This window comes from Rhinoderma darwinii, chromosome 4 (assembly GCF_050947455.1).
Source record: "Rhinoderma darwinii isolate aRhiDar2 chromosome 4, aRhiDar2.hap1, whole genome shotgun sequence".
NCBI lineage: Eukaryota > Metazoa > Chordata > Amphibia > Anura > Rhinodermatidae > Rhinoderma > Rhinoderma darwinii.
In genome coordinates, this window is record NC_134690.1 from 164,751,402 (window position 1) to 164,767,454 (window position 16,053).

General features: G+C 43.1%; 1 protein-coding gene across 5 annotated transcripts in view; it reads left to right on the forward strand.

Moving 5' to 3' along the window:
* The window catches only part of TNK2 (tyrosine kinase non receptor 2), a 297,927-nt gene that overhangs the window by 242,875 nt on the left and 38,999 nt on the right, over positions 1-16,053 (forward strand). For all 5 annotated transcript variants that reach the window (XM_075861814.1, XM_075861815.1, XM_075861811.1 and 2 more), the window contains 5 exons: positions 8,276-8,428; positions 9,034-9,311; positions 9,700-9,826; positions 12,884-13,030; positions 14,747-14,841. In XM_075861814.1, the coding sequence (XP_075717929.1) occupies positions 8,276-8,428; positions 9,034-9,311; positions 9,700-9,826; positions 12,884-13,030; positions 14,747-14,841 (800 nt within the window). The remainder of the gene's footprint in view (positions 1-8,275; positions 8,429-9,033; positions 9,312-9,699; positions 9,827-12,883; positions 13,031-14,746; positions 14,842-16,053) is intronic.

Consider the following 16,053-nt stretch of genomic DNA (forward strand, 5'->3'; position numbering starts at 1 on the left):
ATAGAGCTGTATCTTGGACTCAAACCCGAATCCGTCAGGTCAGCGGGACGGACGGCTTTGGTGACAGCGGGACCTGTATGTTCATAACTTAGATGTGGTCAATAACGGGTGGATCCTGCGTGTTAGAGACACGCAGGACCCGCTGTCACCCAAGGCGTCAGTCCCGCTGACCTGACGGATTCAACTTTCAGCGCAAGATACAGCTTCTATGTATACAGGATACAAAGCAGCTGTATCTGAGAAATGAAAACATTTTTTTAATAAAAACAAATTACAAACTTGCACTAAACACTAAATTACACTGTTTTAGTAAAAAAACAACAACAAAGTCTTCAAAGGTTTACATAGCCTTTAAGCATTAGGAGACAATAGAACACATAAAAATAGTCAGAACATTTACCACATGTGTGCTTAAAGAGGCTCTGTCACCATAAGGAGATCGGCGCTATAATGTAGGTGACAGATCATTTTTTTTTTTTAAATAAAAAGCACTGCTATTTGTACCACTTTATTAGCGATTTTAGATTTATGCTAATGAGGTGCTTAATGCCCAATTGGGCATATTTTTACTTTAGACCAAGTGGGCGTTGTACAGGGGAGTGTATGACGCTGACCAATCAGCATCATGCACTCCTCTCCATTCATTTACTCAGCGCATAGGGATCCTGCTAGATCCTTATGTGCTGTCTTATACTAACACATTAACGATACTGAAGTGTTTAGACAGTGAATAGACATTCCACGGGATGTCTATTCACAATCTCTGCACTTCGTTACTCTGTCTGTGGTAGTTACAGCAGAGGAAGCGTGATCTCGCGAGATCTCGCTGTAAATGACAGGTTACAACGAGATCACGCTTCCTCTGCTGTAACTACCATAGAAACAGTACTGAAGTGCAGAGATTGTGAATAGACATCCTGTGGAATGTCTATTCACTGTCTAAACACTTCAGTATTGTTAATGTGTTAGTATAAGACAGCACATAAGGATCTAGCAGGATCCCTATGCGCTGAGTAAATGAATGGAGAGGAGTGCATGATGCTGATTGGTCAGCGTCATACACTCCCCTGTACAACACCCACTTGGTCTAAAGTAAAAATACGCCCATTTGGGCATTAAGCAACTCATTAGCATAAATCTAAAATCGCTAATAAAGTGGTGAAAATAGATCGTTTTTTTTAATAAAAAGCACTGCTGTCACCTACATTATAGCACCCATCTCCTTATGTAGGAGATAGGGCACTTATAATGTGGTGACAGAGCCTCTTTAATGCACAAAATTGGTACACAAACGCTTTATATGAGAATTTGATGCATAAAACTATATTGGTGGGTGCTTAACTTATTTTAGTAAAGGTCCACTTACCTGGGTCAGGTGAAGGTCCGAGCTGAACACTTGCATTGAAGATGTCATAACTGGTAAACATATGTGTCTCACATTAATCGTAACCAACCGTAAGTAACCCCGTGTGCATTACAATAATAACCACTAAGTGCCTCACATTAGTGTTTTCTAATGTGAGACGCATGGGGTTACAATGAGGCCAGTGGCGGATTGGGAGCCCCGTGTTGTGGGTGGGGCCAGCACAAGTAGACGGAGTCAGCAAACCGTTAGGTGTAGCCACATTGGTGATAGATGTAATAATGCAGCCTTATTATTATTGTCAGTATCACTCATATATACACATACACACACTCCTATACACACACACACACACACACACACACTCATATATACATACACATATATGCACACCCTTCATTTAACACTTATCTTTCTCAGGATTTCTTCTCTCCGGTGTCCAGAGTCCTGAAGCTGCAGTGATTGGTACAAGACCTTTGATCACGTGATGTTCTTAAATGTCCTGAAGTCACTGATACCAGCAAACTGAGGAAGCCCCTGTATACACCTGTGTATGTGGGAATTTCTTTATATCACAGTTTAGTCCCCACATACACAGATGTATACACTGCGCCGATTCTAGCTTTTCTGCTGCCTGAGGTGAAAATTGAAATAGCGCCCCCCAGATTTTGATTGTCATTTCCCTGGCTGTTCTACATCACTACCAGCCTCCTCAAACTCTTGCGGATGCGCCGTTGCCTTGTACTCCCCTGGCATGCGCAGTGAAGCAATGAAGTTGGTCAGAGTACACCTCGCTGTACGGTGCGTGCCCAATTAGTACAAGGCAATGGCACATCCGAGAAAGTTTTATCAACCAGGTGGATGTCAATCAAACATAGAAAGGTGGGTTTGGAGGCAGGACGATGTCACGCTACAGGATAGCGGCACCGCCCCATGACCCTTTAATGAGTAATTAGCATATAGCGTGCGCCGTTTTAAAAGTTGATTTTATAGATTTTGCTGCGTCTGAAAAAAACATACATGTGGAAATATTGTCAGGTCATGTATTACCGCATGGTGGCGGTTCAAGGGGTTAAAACTACCATACAGGTTCTCATTAAATATACAATGAATTGAAAACAGTTCAATCTGCCCTGCAATTTTGTTATTTTAAATATATCCTATATAATTACAGCACCAAAACCAAGTTCTGACATATATACATCACAAGAACCTAGCTCAATACATATATGCAGTACCAGAACAAAGCTCAGTACATAAATACAACACCAGAACCAAGCCCAGTACATATATACAGCACCAGAACAAAGCTCATTACATATATACAGCACCAGAACCAAGCTCAGTACATATATACAGCACAAGCACAACCACAGCTCCGTTTAGTGCAACCCCTGCCGTATAGGTTTGTACGGTGTAAAACTACAGCTCCCAGCATGGCCCGAACAATGGTAAGGATATGCTGGGAGTTGCTGTTTCCCAAAAAAGAAATCATATCATAATCAAACCACTCATCATTTTGTTGCAGATCATACAGTGACTACATTACTGATTAGAGGCAAAATAAATATTTACATTAAGTGACTCAGCGGTGAGGTCTCAATTCCTAGTTGTTATTTTTCTCTTTTCTTCTCCAACCGGTCCAGACCTCTATGCTGATTTCTCCCGGCCACAACCCATTTCTGCAGTTTACCGCTCAGATGTCTTCAGCTTCTCACTTTTAGAACATTTCTGCACCTATAAACGAAGATAAAACTCTCAACGCCCCTAAATATAATAGCGCCATACACTGCACCTCTATTTATAATAGCGCCATACACTGTGTCCCTGATTATAATAGTACCATACACTGTGACCCCGATTATAATAGCACCATACACTGTGTCCCTGATTATAATAGTACCATACACTGTGTTCCACACACACAAACTTTTCCCCCTGTAGATAGTGTCCCCATAGGCCCCCTATTGATAGTGACCCCCATAGAGCCTCTGTAGATAGTGCCCTACATAGAAGCCCCTGTAGATAGTGCCCTACATACAGCCCCCTGTAGATAGTGCCCACATGTGGACTCCAGCGCTGCAAGGCAATAGTGCCAACCACTGAGCCACCATGCTGCCCTACATATAGCTCCCAATATAGACAGTGCTCCACATATAGCCCACCTCTCTAGATAGTGCCTCACATATAGCTCCCCCTGTATATAGTGTCCCACATATAGCCCACCTCTGTAGACCAGGGGTTTCAAACACGCGGCTCGTGGGACACAGAGCCGCTAGTATAGACTCTGCTCCGGGACTCTGTCCATATATATGGACAGCGATGTCAGGGGCTTCCACAGAGCCGGAGTCCCGGGCAGAGCGCTAGTATAGGCTCTGCTCCGGGACTCTGTGGAATCCCTTGACATCAGTGTCCATATATGGACAATGATGTCAGGGACTTGCCCAGAGCTGGAGTCCCGGAGCTGAGCCGCTTCTAGCACTCTGCCTGGGATTTCAGCACTGCTCCTGACATCGCTGTCCATATATGGACAGAGATGTCAGGGGCAACCCCAGAGCTGGAGTCCTGGGCAGAACGCTAGTAGTGCTCTTCCTGGGACTCCACCTCTGCTCCTGACATCACTGTCCATATATGGACAGTGATGTCCAAGGCTTCCCCAGAGCCGGAGTCCCGGGCAGAGCACTAGTATAGGCTCTGCTCCGGGACTCTGGGGAAACCTCTGAGATCACTGTCCATACATGGACAGTGATGTCAGGGGCTTCCCCAGAGCAGAGTGCTAGTATCGCTCTGCCTGGGACTCTGACTCTGGGGTTGATTTAACTAGCAGAGCTGGCGTCCTAGGAAGAGCACTACTCGGGCTCTACCCATGACTCGCGCTACTAGGGCTCTGCCCATGACTCGCACTTTGGCCTTGCCCCTGACATCCCTGTCCATAAATGGACTGTGATGTCAGGAGCAGTGCTGGAATCCCAGGCAGTGTGCTAGACTCAGCTCTGCTCCGGGACTCCGGCTCTGGGCAAGCCCCTGACATCAGTCTCCATATATGGACAGATGTCAGTGGCTTCCCCAGAGTTCCGGAGCAGAGTCTATACTAGTCTCCTGCTCTGGGACACTGGCTCTGGGGTTGCCCCTGACATCACATTCCAATACAGGAGGATCCCCTGACGTCACTGTCTATGGACAGTGACGTCAGGGGCTCCTCCAACAGAGGAATCCCCAGCCAAAGCGTTGGCAATGCTCTGACTGGGGATTCCACTCCTAGTGGGAGCCCCAATGGATCTATCTACTGGAAGGGGTGGCATTATCAACAGAGGGCACTGTGGCAGCATCTACAGAGGGCACTGTGGAATTATCTACAGAGGGCACTGTGGAATTATCTACAGAGGGCAGTGTGGAATTATCTACAGAGGGCACTGTGTCATTATCTACGGGTGGGTGTGTGGCAATATCTGCAGAGGCACTGTGGCATTATCTAGGAGGTGTGGTATTATCTACAGAGGGCACTGTGGCATTATCTACAGAGGGCACTGTGGCATTATCTATGGATGGGTGTGTGGCAATATCTACAGAGGACACTGGCATTATCTAGGGGGATGTGGCATTATCTACAGAGGGCACTGGGGCATTATCTATGGGTGGATGTGTAGCAATATCTACAGAGGACACTGTGGCATTATCTAGGGGTGTGTGGCATTATCTACAGAGGGTGCTGTGGCATTATCTACCGGGGGCACTGTGGCATTATCTACAGAGGGCACTGTGGCATTATCTATGGGTGGGTGTGGCAGTATCTACAGAGGGCATTGTGGCATTATCTATGGGTGGGTGTGTGGCAATATCTACAGAGGACACTGGTATTATCTAAGCAGGGTGTGGAATTATCTACAGAAGGCGCTGTGGCATTATCTACAGGGGGCACTGTGTCAATAGCTACAGAGGGCACCGTGGCATTATCCATTGGTGGGTGTGTGGCAGTATCTGCGGAGGGCACTGTGGCATTATTTATGGGTGGCAATATCTACAGAGGACACTGTGGTATTATCTAGGGAGGGTGTGGAATTATCTACAGAGGGCACTGTGGTATTATCTACATGGGGCACTGGCATTATCTACAGAGGGCACTGTGTCATTATCTATGGGTGGGTGTGTGGCAGTATCTACAGGGGGCATTGTGGCAGTATCTGCGGAGGGCATTGTGGCATTATCTATGGGTGGCAATATCTACAGAGGACACTGTGGTATTATCTAGGGAGGGTGTGTAATTATCTACAGAGGGCGCTGTGGCATTATCTACAGGGGGCATTGGCATTATCTACAGAGGGCACTGTGGCATTATCTATGGGTGGGTGTGTGGCAGTATCTACAGGGGGCATTGTGGCAGTATCTGCGGAGGGCACTGTGGCATTATCTACAGAGAGCTCTGTGGCACTATCTAAAAGAGGCTGCCGAATCTTGATATTCGTGTGTCTGCCAACTGAAACGCCGGACTGCATGTAGCGACAGTTAAACTGGAAAACTGGATTGTTAAAATAAGCACGTGGAGTTAACGTGCAAATTTCAGTTATGTTTAAACCTAGCGCTATTATTATAGTAATGTAGTATTGTTATAGTAATGTAGTATTATTATAGTAATGTAGTATTATTATAGTAATGTAGTATTGTTATAGTAATGTAGTATTATTATTATTATAGTAATGTAGTATTGTTATAGTAATGTAGTATTGTTATAGTAATGTAGTATTATTATTATTATAGTAATGTAGTATTGTTATAGTAATGTAGTAATGTAGTATTATTATAGTAATGTAGTATCATTATAGCAGTTCAAATAACTAATTGATTAACAATAATTTTGTATTGTATCAAGTTTGAACGTAATGCGGCCCGTCAACCTCACATTTTTTCTATATGTGGCCCACTTACTCGGCCAAATTTGAGACCCCCTGCTGTAGACAGTGCCCTTCATATAGTCCCCCTGTAGGTATGCCCCATAGGTAACCCACCCCTGTATGTAGTGTCCCAATATAGCCCAACCCTGTAGATAGTGCCCTGCAAATAGCTCCTCCTATAGATAGCTCCCCCTGCCAATCAGCGCCTTTTAACAACGGAAGCGTCATCGCGCTGCTATCGTCGTTGAAAGGCGCTGATTGGCGGGGCAAGTCATTTTTGCCCTGCCAATCAGCGTCATTGTAAAGCGTTGAATAGTCGGCATTCAGCACTTATGCATGTAATTGCATCTGCGTCCTATAGATGCAGGTACAATTAGTGCTGGAGGGGGTGGTGGCGGTTGGTTTCAGTGGAGCCTCCCCCCAACAGAGAGGCAGCAGGTCGCTGCCTGAAGCAAGATGCTCATCTCGCCTCATGGACGGTGCAACCCTGTACAGGACTGTACAACAGAGTGGCCCCTGAGCAGTGGAGCAGCCGGCCCACCGAGAAAATTCCCGGTGAAGTGCGTGGCCAAGCCGCCCCTGAATGAGGCGCATAGGGTTCCTAATGGTAGGTACATGGGGTTACTTACTATTCAAGACACATGGGCTTATTAAAGTAATAAACACATTTGCCTCACATTATAAAAGTAAGTCACCCCAGGTACCACAAATTAGTAACCATAGTGTGCCTAATGGGAGGCACATTAGGATTATGTGAAGTGCATGGAGATTATGTGAGGCAAATTGGGATTATTTGAGGTGAATTGGGATAATGTGAGACTAATTAGGATTATGTGCATATAGTTACTAAAGTGAGGTTTAATGTGAAGTACATGAAGGTACTAGGTTAGAAATCCCATGTGCCCTACATTAATAGTAGTCTCCCCTCTGCTTTTTCAGCACCTAAGCGTACTCTGGAACTCTTAGGCCTAGTTCACACTGAGTTTTTTTAGTTTTTTGACGCGGAAATCGTGCCAAAAAACTGCCGAAATTATTGATTTCAATATGAGGCAGAGGAGTTTTTTTTCCCACGAGCAGAAAAAAATCACTCGTGGGAAAACTAAGCGACATGCTCTTTCTTCCCGCGGTTCCGTCTCTGATCTCTAATTTAAATCAATGGGAGGCAGAGAAAGCGTTTTTCACTGAAAGTGCAGGCATGTCAAAATCAGATTTTTCTGCCTGCAAAAAATTCTGTGTGAACATACCCTAAAGGATGCTTACGTGCTGCTGCAGCAAAGGAGGCACGTACCGCCTCCATTAACAAGTCTGCAGCTGCGCTGCTGTAATTCCAGCTGTGAGATGAGCGGGTTGAGTTCGGAAACTGCACAGTTGCGCAGATTAACGGAAACACTGCACCCCTCCTGGTCCAGACAACAGGGGTCCGGACAGCTGGTGTCCGCAGTCTGCCAGTTGAGTACCCCTGTACGGTATATTAGAGCATGAAACTAAAAATGTAAATGTTGTTTAAATGTCATAAAATAAACTAAATGTAGCATCTGCAGCGTTTTTTTTTTCTATAACGCAAACTTGGCCTTACACAGTGGCGGCTGCCCAACAGTTTTTTGCGTGTGCTTTGAAAATTTGGTGGTTCTTTGCAATAAATTATACCCTACCCCAAACTGAAAACTATTAGACACTAGGAAAACATGCAAAAAAATTGTGTCCAGGTACTGCATGAATAGATCTTATGTGCTTGAGCCATTTTCAACTCCATAGCTATATAAAAAATAAAAACAATGTGCCCCACATTTTTTCTCTGATGAACATATTGTAATGTTTAAGACATTCTAATGTCATTGACATTGTGATACTCATTCTTCAAAGGACAGCCTGGGTAATCTAAAACAAATGAAGACACAACACGTGTGTCAATACAAACAATGTGAAGCATTTCCGTACTGATTAGTTTAATTAAAGGGAATGACCTAAATATTATGTCATTTATGAAGCAGAGCTCTGCAAATTTCACTTTTTTTTTTTCCAGTTCAATGTCGCTGTGAAGTGCTTGAAGACGGATGTACTTACACAGCCAGATGCCTTGGATGATTTCATTAGAGAGGTCAATGCCATGCATTCTCTTGACCATGTCAACCTCATCAGGCTTTATGGTGTGGTCCTTACACATCCTATGAAAATGGTATGGTGTGGCTTTGCATGTAGTTACATTGTGACAGGAGTATTATTACATTACATTTTTAGACAGCACATTATTTGTTTTGACTGTCACCGAAAACTCAAGCTACTCCAGGAATGGACAAAACTTGAAAATCTGCCCTGACGACTCTCTTGCTCACCCTTCATGGCATTCAGCGGCCAGGTGATTGTACTCGGTGCTGAATGCTGTCGCTGACAGCATTCAATGCCGTCTGTTGCTACAGAAGCAAATCACTCTTCCCAGACAGAGAAAGCATATAGCGGCTGTCATATAATGACAGATCTAGTGTGCTCCTCCTGCCTCTGTGAGCAGAGTACTGCAATATGTAGGTACTAAAAAGATAAAACCTATATAAACTAATAATTATTTTCAGGATTGTAAAATTAGGAGATATTAACCAATAGTCCCTATGGATATAGTGATACCCAAACAGCAAAAACGTTATTTTTAATTATTTAAATGATTAACAGGAATTCCTGAATGACCGGATTGGGTCATGTAAAACATACTTTATACTGGCGATCTGGTAATTTTTACATTCCAGCTCTAAATGAATAGCTGACAATGTCTCCTTTGCTATTTCCCAGGTTACAGAACTTGCTCCATTGGGCTCCCTTTTGGAACGCTTGCGTAAGAACCTGAGTTACTTCCTTATCTCCACACTCTGTCACTATGCTATACAGATTGCTAATGGCATGGCCTACCTTGAATCCAAACGTTTTATCCATCGGGATCTTGCAGCCAGAAATATTTTGCTTTCCTCCAATGATTTGGTTAAGATTGGGGACTTTGGCCTCATGAGAGCTCTACCCAAAAATGATGATCACTACGTCATGCAGGAGCATCGCAAAGTGCCATTTGCTTGGTGAGTAATATAAGAAAATTACAGGTGATGCCTTAAGTTCTGTCGCATGAACAGCCCAGAAAAATACACAAGTACACAAATATTTCATTTAAAAAAAAAAAAGCTATTTTGTTAGATCATTAGGAATATTGTGTTATATTGATGGGAAATGTATCATCAACATTTTTGGAAAGTTACTTTTCAGCTGGGCATACTCATCAGTTCTTCATTCTGACTCCCCCATAGACATGCACACTGTAATTGGCCTAGAGACACTTGTGGCAGTTCTTATTTCCTGGGGTAACAAAGTACAGGACGTTGAAATAATAGAAGAGTGGATATTCAATATCTTTGCTTGAAGACAATTTGTATTCTTTTGCTCACTTTTCTTTCACTGCTGATCTAACAGGTGTGCTCCAGAGAGCCTAAAGACTCGTACATTTTCTCATGCAAGTGACACATGGATGTTTGGGGTGACACTGTGGGAGATGTTCACTTATGGGCAGGAACCATGGATTGGCCTAAATGGTAGTCAGGTAAGACTGTATATACTACCTGTCTGCAGAATTTAGTAAGACTCTATTCACACTGCGTTTAAATCTTCTATGAGAGATATATGTCGGGAGTATTTCCCGACGTATACCTCCGAGGGAAGGCTCTGACGTGGCTCATAGGGTCCCTTTGTTAAAAACAAAAAAGTCCTTCCATTTTTTTTAACTGGATCCCTTTGCAATGACTAATGTAGTCAACTGGTCAACGGTTCTATTCCATACAGTAACAACTGTGAATAGACCCTAAGTAAAGATCTAGATGGAAAGGAAATTGACTGTAAAGTGTTTAATTTATTATGAGAAAAAAATAATTGGCTTTTATTTTTTATATTTTCTGTCATGTAGAACTTCTAGTAGTTACCTAGACTTAAAGGAGTTAAAATTCTCAGCAGAGGCCATCAATATTTGATAGGTGGGGTTCTGATTTTCAGCACCCCTGCCAATCACTTGATTTAATGGGGCCGCAGCGTTGTACGAATGCTACATCCTCCATTGTTGACATGGATTTCATTTTTGTTTGTAATAGCACACCGTTACTTTAGTAGCGGCTGTGCAATGTATTACTGCGTTGTATCATTTAAATGATTAAGACAGTACTGCAATACCTTTCTCAGCTGCTCCCTCAGTTTTTGCAAAGCTATTCAACTTGAAATTTTGGCGAAAGGTGGTATTTTACTTTACATTACGGCCGGGTTCACATGTAGAGTAAATACTGTGGAATTTTCACAATGGATTTAGTTGCAGAAAACTTGCAGCATATAACAGTAGTAGAACCTATATATAGGGCATACATATGAATCATTCTACATGAGAATTCCTCCCAAGTAACACGACTGTACTCCTCATATACAATATACCACCAAAAAAAGAGAACCCATAGTCTATAAGTCAAATGTAAAAAACAATCTTTTTATTCCATAAATTATAATAATTACATATACACAATATTAAAAATGAATCACAGATAACAAGAGGCTCGCCAAGGAGGAGTAAGTATTCAGCAGATATTTGGATATACCAGAATACATATTATACAGGCCACAAAGAAGTGCATAGTGCAAAAAAGAGATCAGGATTGACCCCCAGACGAGGGCGGAAGCCGAAACGCGTTGGGGCAGGTCGCCAATCCTGAGTTCCAGCCACATGGGTCAGTACTTCACTCTCCATCTTAGATTTCCTCTGAAACCTCTTTGCACTAAGCACTTTATGGTCAGTATTTGTAAATCAAATGGAATAGTGATATAGGCTCTATCCTAGACTCTCCATAGGGACTGCTAACAACACAGGCCCATTACACGGTTTATACTATGCCTGATCTCTTTTTTGCACTATGCACTTCTTTGTGGCCTGTATAATAAGTATTCTGGTATATACAAATATCTGCTGAATACTTACTCTTCCTTGGCGATCATCCTGATATCTGTAATTCATTTTTTATATTGTGTATATGTAATTGTTATAATTTATGGAATAAAAAGATTGTTTTTTACATTTGACTTATAGATTCTATGGGTTCTCTTTTTTTTGGTGGTATATAACAGTAGTAGCAGGAGCAGAGTGCATGAGATTTGAGAAAATCTCATCCATATGCTGCGTAAATGATTAGCGGAAAAAACGCTCCGAAATTGGCCTGCCGTGTGTTTTTTTAATCCGCAGCATGGCAATTGTATTTGCGTAATCGCTGCTTTTTTGATGCAGGTTTTCCCCATTGAATTCAATGAGGAGGTAAAACCCACAACAAATAGCAGATGTTGTCATTTTTGCGGCGAAAAAGCTTTGATTCCGCCACAAGAATCGCAACTCATAAAAAAATAAAATCTCATACATGCCCAGAATTCTGTGCATCTTCGTCCAGGCCGCCCTCCTTGATTGACATTTCATCCCATTTGACCGCTGCAGCTAATGATAGGCTGCAGTGGTCACATGGGATGAAATGTCATCCCAGGAGTCCGGTCTGCAGGACGTCAGACGGTAAGCAGGTGCATATTTTTTTTCTCTTTTGTTTTCCGCAGCGGACATTCCGGACGAAAAACTGCATCACAATTTGGTACGGTTTTTCGTCCGAATTCCCTGCGGCCGCCAGGGCGGATACGCTGTGTATCTTTACGCAGCATATCCGCCCTGTGTGAACTTACCCTTATTGTAAAAGAATTAACACAATATTTAATGCTCACTTGATCATGCAGTGCCCTCTGCATGAAAGATTAAGCATAACTGACTATAATAAAGGAACGCATTGAAAATATGTTGTTTACTGAAAATTTTTTAGATTTCTAATTATCTTTGGCTTATAAATATTTACTGTACCAGTCTTTTTAAAGAAGCACTCCAAGTTTGTTCTTTCCCGCTAACACATCCCCTCCGCCCCTACTGTTTGCAAATGTAATGTAGTAATGTCTAACAACTTACCTGGTGCTGTATTTCACGGGACGCCACTTTATTCCGGGAAACCATTGTGTCACATGATCTGCACGTTGACAACCCAAATCCTACACCGTCTACTGTAGAAACCGGATGTCAGTCTCTCAATGCAAGAGGCTCTCATACTTGCATTGAGAGCCTGACTTTCGGTCCCTACAGCAGACGCTGTAGGGTACAGGTAGTCAAAATGAATACCACGTGACCCCACGGCAGCCTGGAACGGAGTGGCGGCCCGGGAAATACAGCACCAGGAAAGTTAATACACATCACTACATAACACTACATTAAATTTGAAAGACGGGGGGATAATACATTTGGAGTTCTTCTTCAATATCACTCCATTCCGTTGATGGGTTCCGTTAGACCTTTTCGTCGGAGGAACCCATCAATGGAAAGGCAAATGGAAACCATTGATTTCAATGGTAATGCTTCCATTGCTAAAGGTTTCCGTTTTTTTACGGAATCAATAGCACAGTTGACTATTAACGGAAAAGCAACACTGATGTGAACAGGCCCTAAGTGTGATTTAGGTTGTCTCTACACACTGCTTTCCTTAATACCTTACTAAAGGGTTTACTCTCAGTACTGAGTTGGATTTACCTGTATGTTTTTTCTCTGTAGATCCTACATAAGATTGATAAAGAGGGTGAGCGGCTAACACGACCAGAAGACAGCCCGCAAGACATATATAATGTCATGCTGCAGTGTTGGGCTCACAAACCTGAAGACAGGCCAACTTTTGTAGCACTGAGAGACTTCCTCATAGAGGTATGGCCACGTTACATGGTCAAGCTTTCTAGCTTTATTCACTATGGGTTTTTAACCCTTTAATGACCAGGCCAGAATTTTTCTTTTTCCATTTTAGTTTTAGCCTACCAAGAGCCAAATAATTTTGTGGAATGGAAAAAAAACAGCAATTTCCTTATTGTTTTTTGGGTTACATTTTTACGGCATTCACCCTGCAGTAAAATTGACATGTTAACTTTATTCTGTTGGTCAATACGATTATGGCAATAACAAATTTATATAGTTAGATTCCTGTTTTACTACTTTTACAAAATAAAAACCATTTGATAAAAAACAAAAAAATTGTGGCGTCACCATATTATGAAACCCAGAACTTTTTTTAACTTTTCTATCAATGCAGCTGTGTGAGTGCTTTTGTGGGGCAAGCTGTCGTTTTTATTGGCACAATTTTGGGGTATATACAACTTTTTGATCACTTATTATTCCAATTTTTGTAGGAGACAAACTGACCAAAAACCAGCAAATCTGACGTGTTCATTTTTTTTTTTTGCCGTTCAATGTGTGGGTTAAATAACGTTATATTGTAATAGTTTGGACTTTTATGGATGCAGCAATAGAATTGATGTCTATATATATTTTTTTACATTACTTTTGGGGAATAATTTTAAAATGTGTTTTCTGACCTTTTATTTTATATTTGCGTATATATTTTTTTTATTTAACTGCTTTTTACAGGTTTTTCATTAGGGCTTAATAGGAGCACAAAGATGGCAGACCTAGGGTTCTTTATCAGGCTCCCAGGCTGCAATGACAACCGTCGGCACCCTGCAATTGCATCACAGGGTTGGCCAATGGGTTGTCCTAGGGCCGCCCCTCCTTTATGAAGACTTAAATGCAGCAGTCGCTATTGACCGTGGCATCGAATTGATTAAACCGATCGGAATCGAAGTTAACTCTGATCCTGGCCGTTAGAGCAGGGTGTCAGCTGTAATATACACCTGACACTCGCAGCACCCAATGCTAAATCTATAACAGGGCCCCCACCTACGATATATAATTTGCAATACTGGTGTCTTCTTATGCGGCTAAGGGGCTTTTTGGCCTCCTTTGGCTCCAGGGCCCGGGTGCGACTGCTATCTCTGTATCCCCTATAGCTATGCCCCTGACGTACACGTATCTTGTTTGGTCCTAATTGGGTTAAGCTACATGTTTTGATATTTATACACCAGTCTTTATTCACCTAGTAACAGACTTTGTCTTTGTTTTATAACAATGACCATTCACAAAATAATACTAGAAGACATCAAGACCTTGTAACTTTTGGTAGTATAGATGGCTCTACTAGTTTAAAGTAAATCACTGATTCTCATACAAGAAATTCAATGGTTCGTTTTATTGTTATACCATGATAAAAGCATGAAAAGAACTGTGACTCTGGTAAAGTGGTATTTGATTTTTAGTAGTGGCTAAAACTCTCTATTCTCGAGCTACATATACTACACAGGCCTGCTATAACTAAGCTCCATTCAGTTCCTGCTGCTAGAAAACTAGGTCTGACACATTATGGTTAGAGTAGGTGTTCACTACTATTTCATGGTAGTCCTGTTTAATTGAATAGGCTTTTAATTACTAATGCATATTACAGTAAGTTTGGGTGAAATTACATGCTAGTTGATTTACATAGAATCAATATATTTCACACTGAAAAATTACATTGCTATATTCTCTGTGTCACAGGCTCAGCCAACAGATATGAGAGCACTTCAGGATTTTCAAGAGCCAGACAAGCTGCACATTCAGATCAATGATGTCATAACAGTCATCGAGGGCAGGTACCAGTTCCCTCCCATTTGGGAACTTACAACGCTTACAAATATGGACATGTCGTCATCTTATATATAATCGGGAAGGACGTGGTGTCCGAAGCACAGTTAAGGACACCACGTGGTTTCCGAGGCACAGTTGATTGGACAACAGTTAAGGACACCACGTGGATTCCGAGGCACAGTTGATTGGACACCACGTCCTCGCTCAATATCGCTCTCTTTTCCTCCTCACAGTGTGAAGTGCATGCGAGGAGGAGGAGGGTATTTTGTTGCTCCCTGTAGGAGCTGAATCCCTAATCCCCGGGCACAGCTTCGGCCGATGCTGTGGCCGGGGATTCCGCTCCAGGATATGGACAGTGACGTCAGAGACTTCTCTTTCAGCGGTCCCCTACTCCTGAAGCGGAATCCTCCACGCTGTGGCCGGTGATTCCACTCCAGGAGAAGTCCCTGACGTCATTGTCCATATATGGACAGTGATGTCAGGGACTTCTCCTGGAGCGGTCCTTAGAGGAAGGTAGGAGGGGTGCCATCTATGGGGGGTGGCTATGTACTAGGGTGCTGTGTAGCACTACCTACAGGGGGGCTGTGTGGCATTACCTACAGGGGGGTCTGTGTGGCACTACCTACAAGGGGAGCTGTGTGGCACTACCTACAAGGGGGGCTGTGCGGCATTACCTACAAGGGGGGCTTTGTGGCATTACCTACAGGTGGGCTGTGGCAGTATCTACAGAGGGCAGTGTGTGGCATCTGCAGAAGGTAGTGTGTGGCATCTGCAGAGGGCAGTGTGTGGCATCTGCAGATGGCAGTGTGTGGCATTATCTATAGAGGGCAGTGTGTGGCATTATCTACAGAGGGCAGTGTGTGGCATTATCTACAGGGGGCTGTGGCAATACCTACAGGGTGCTGTGTGGCAATGTCTACAGAGGGCAGTGTGTGGCATTATCTACAAGGGGGGCTGTGGCAGTGTGTGGCATTATCTACAGAGGGCAGTGTGTGGCATTATCTACAGTGGCTGTGTGGCAGAAAATTAACGCCTCATGCACACGATAGTGTGCGCCGGCCGAGTCCCGTCGGTGATCCGAGGAAAGATAGAACATGTCCTATCTCAGATCGGAGACTCTGATCCTTTTTCACGGACCCGATTCACCCGCTAAAGTGAATGGGTCCGTGAAGACTATTGGCTTCTGTTAAAAGCAGCCCAAGTGGCACAACTGTCGT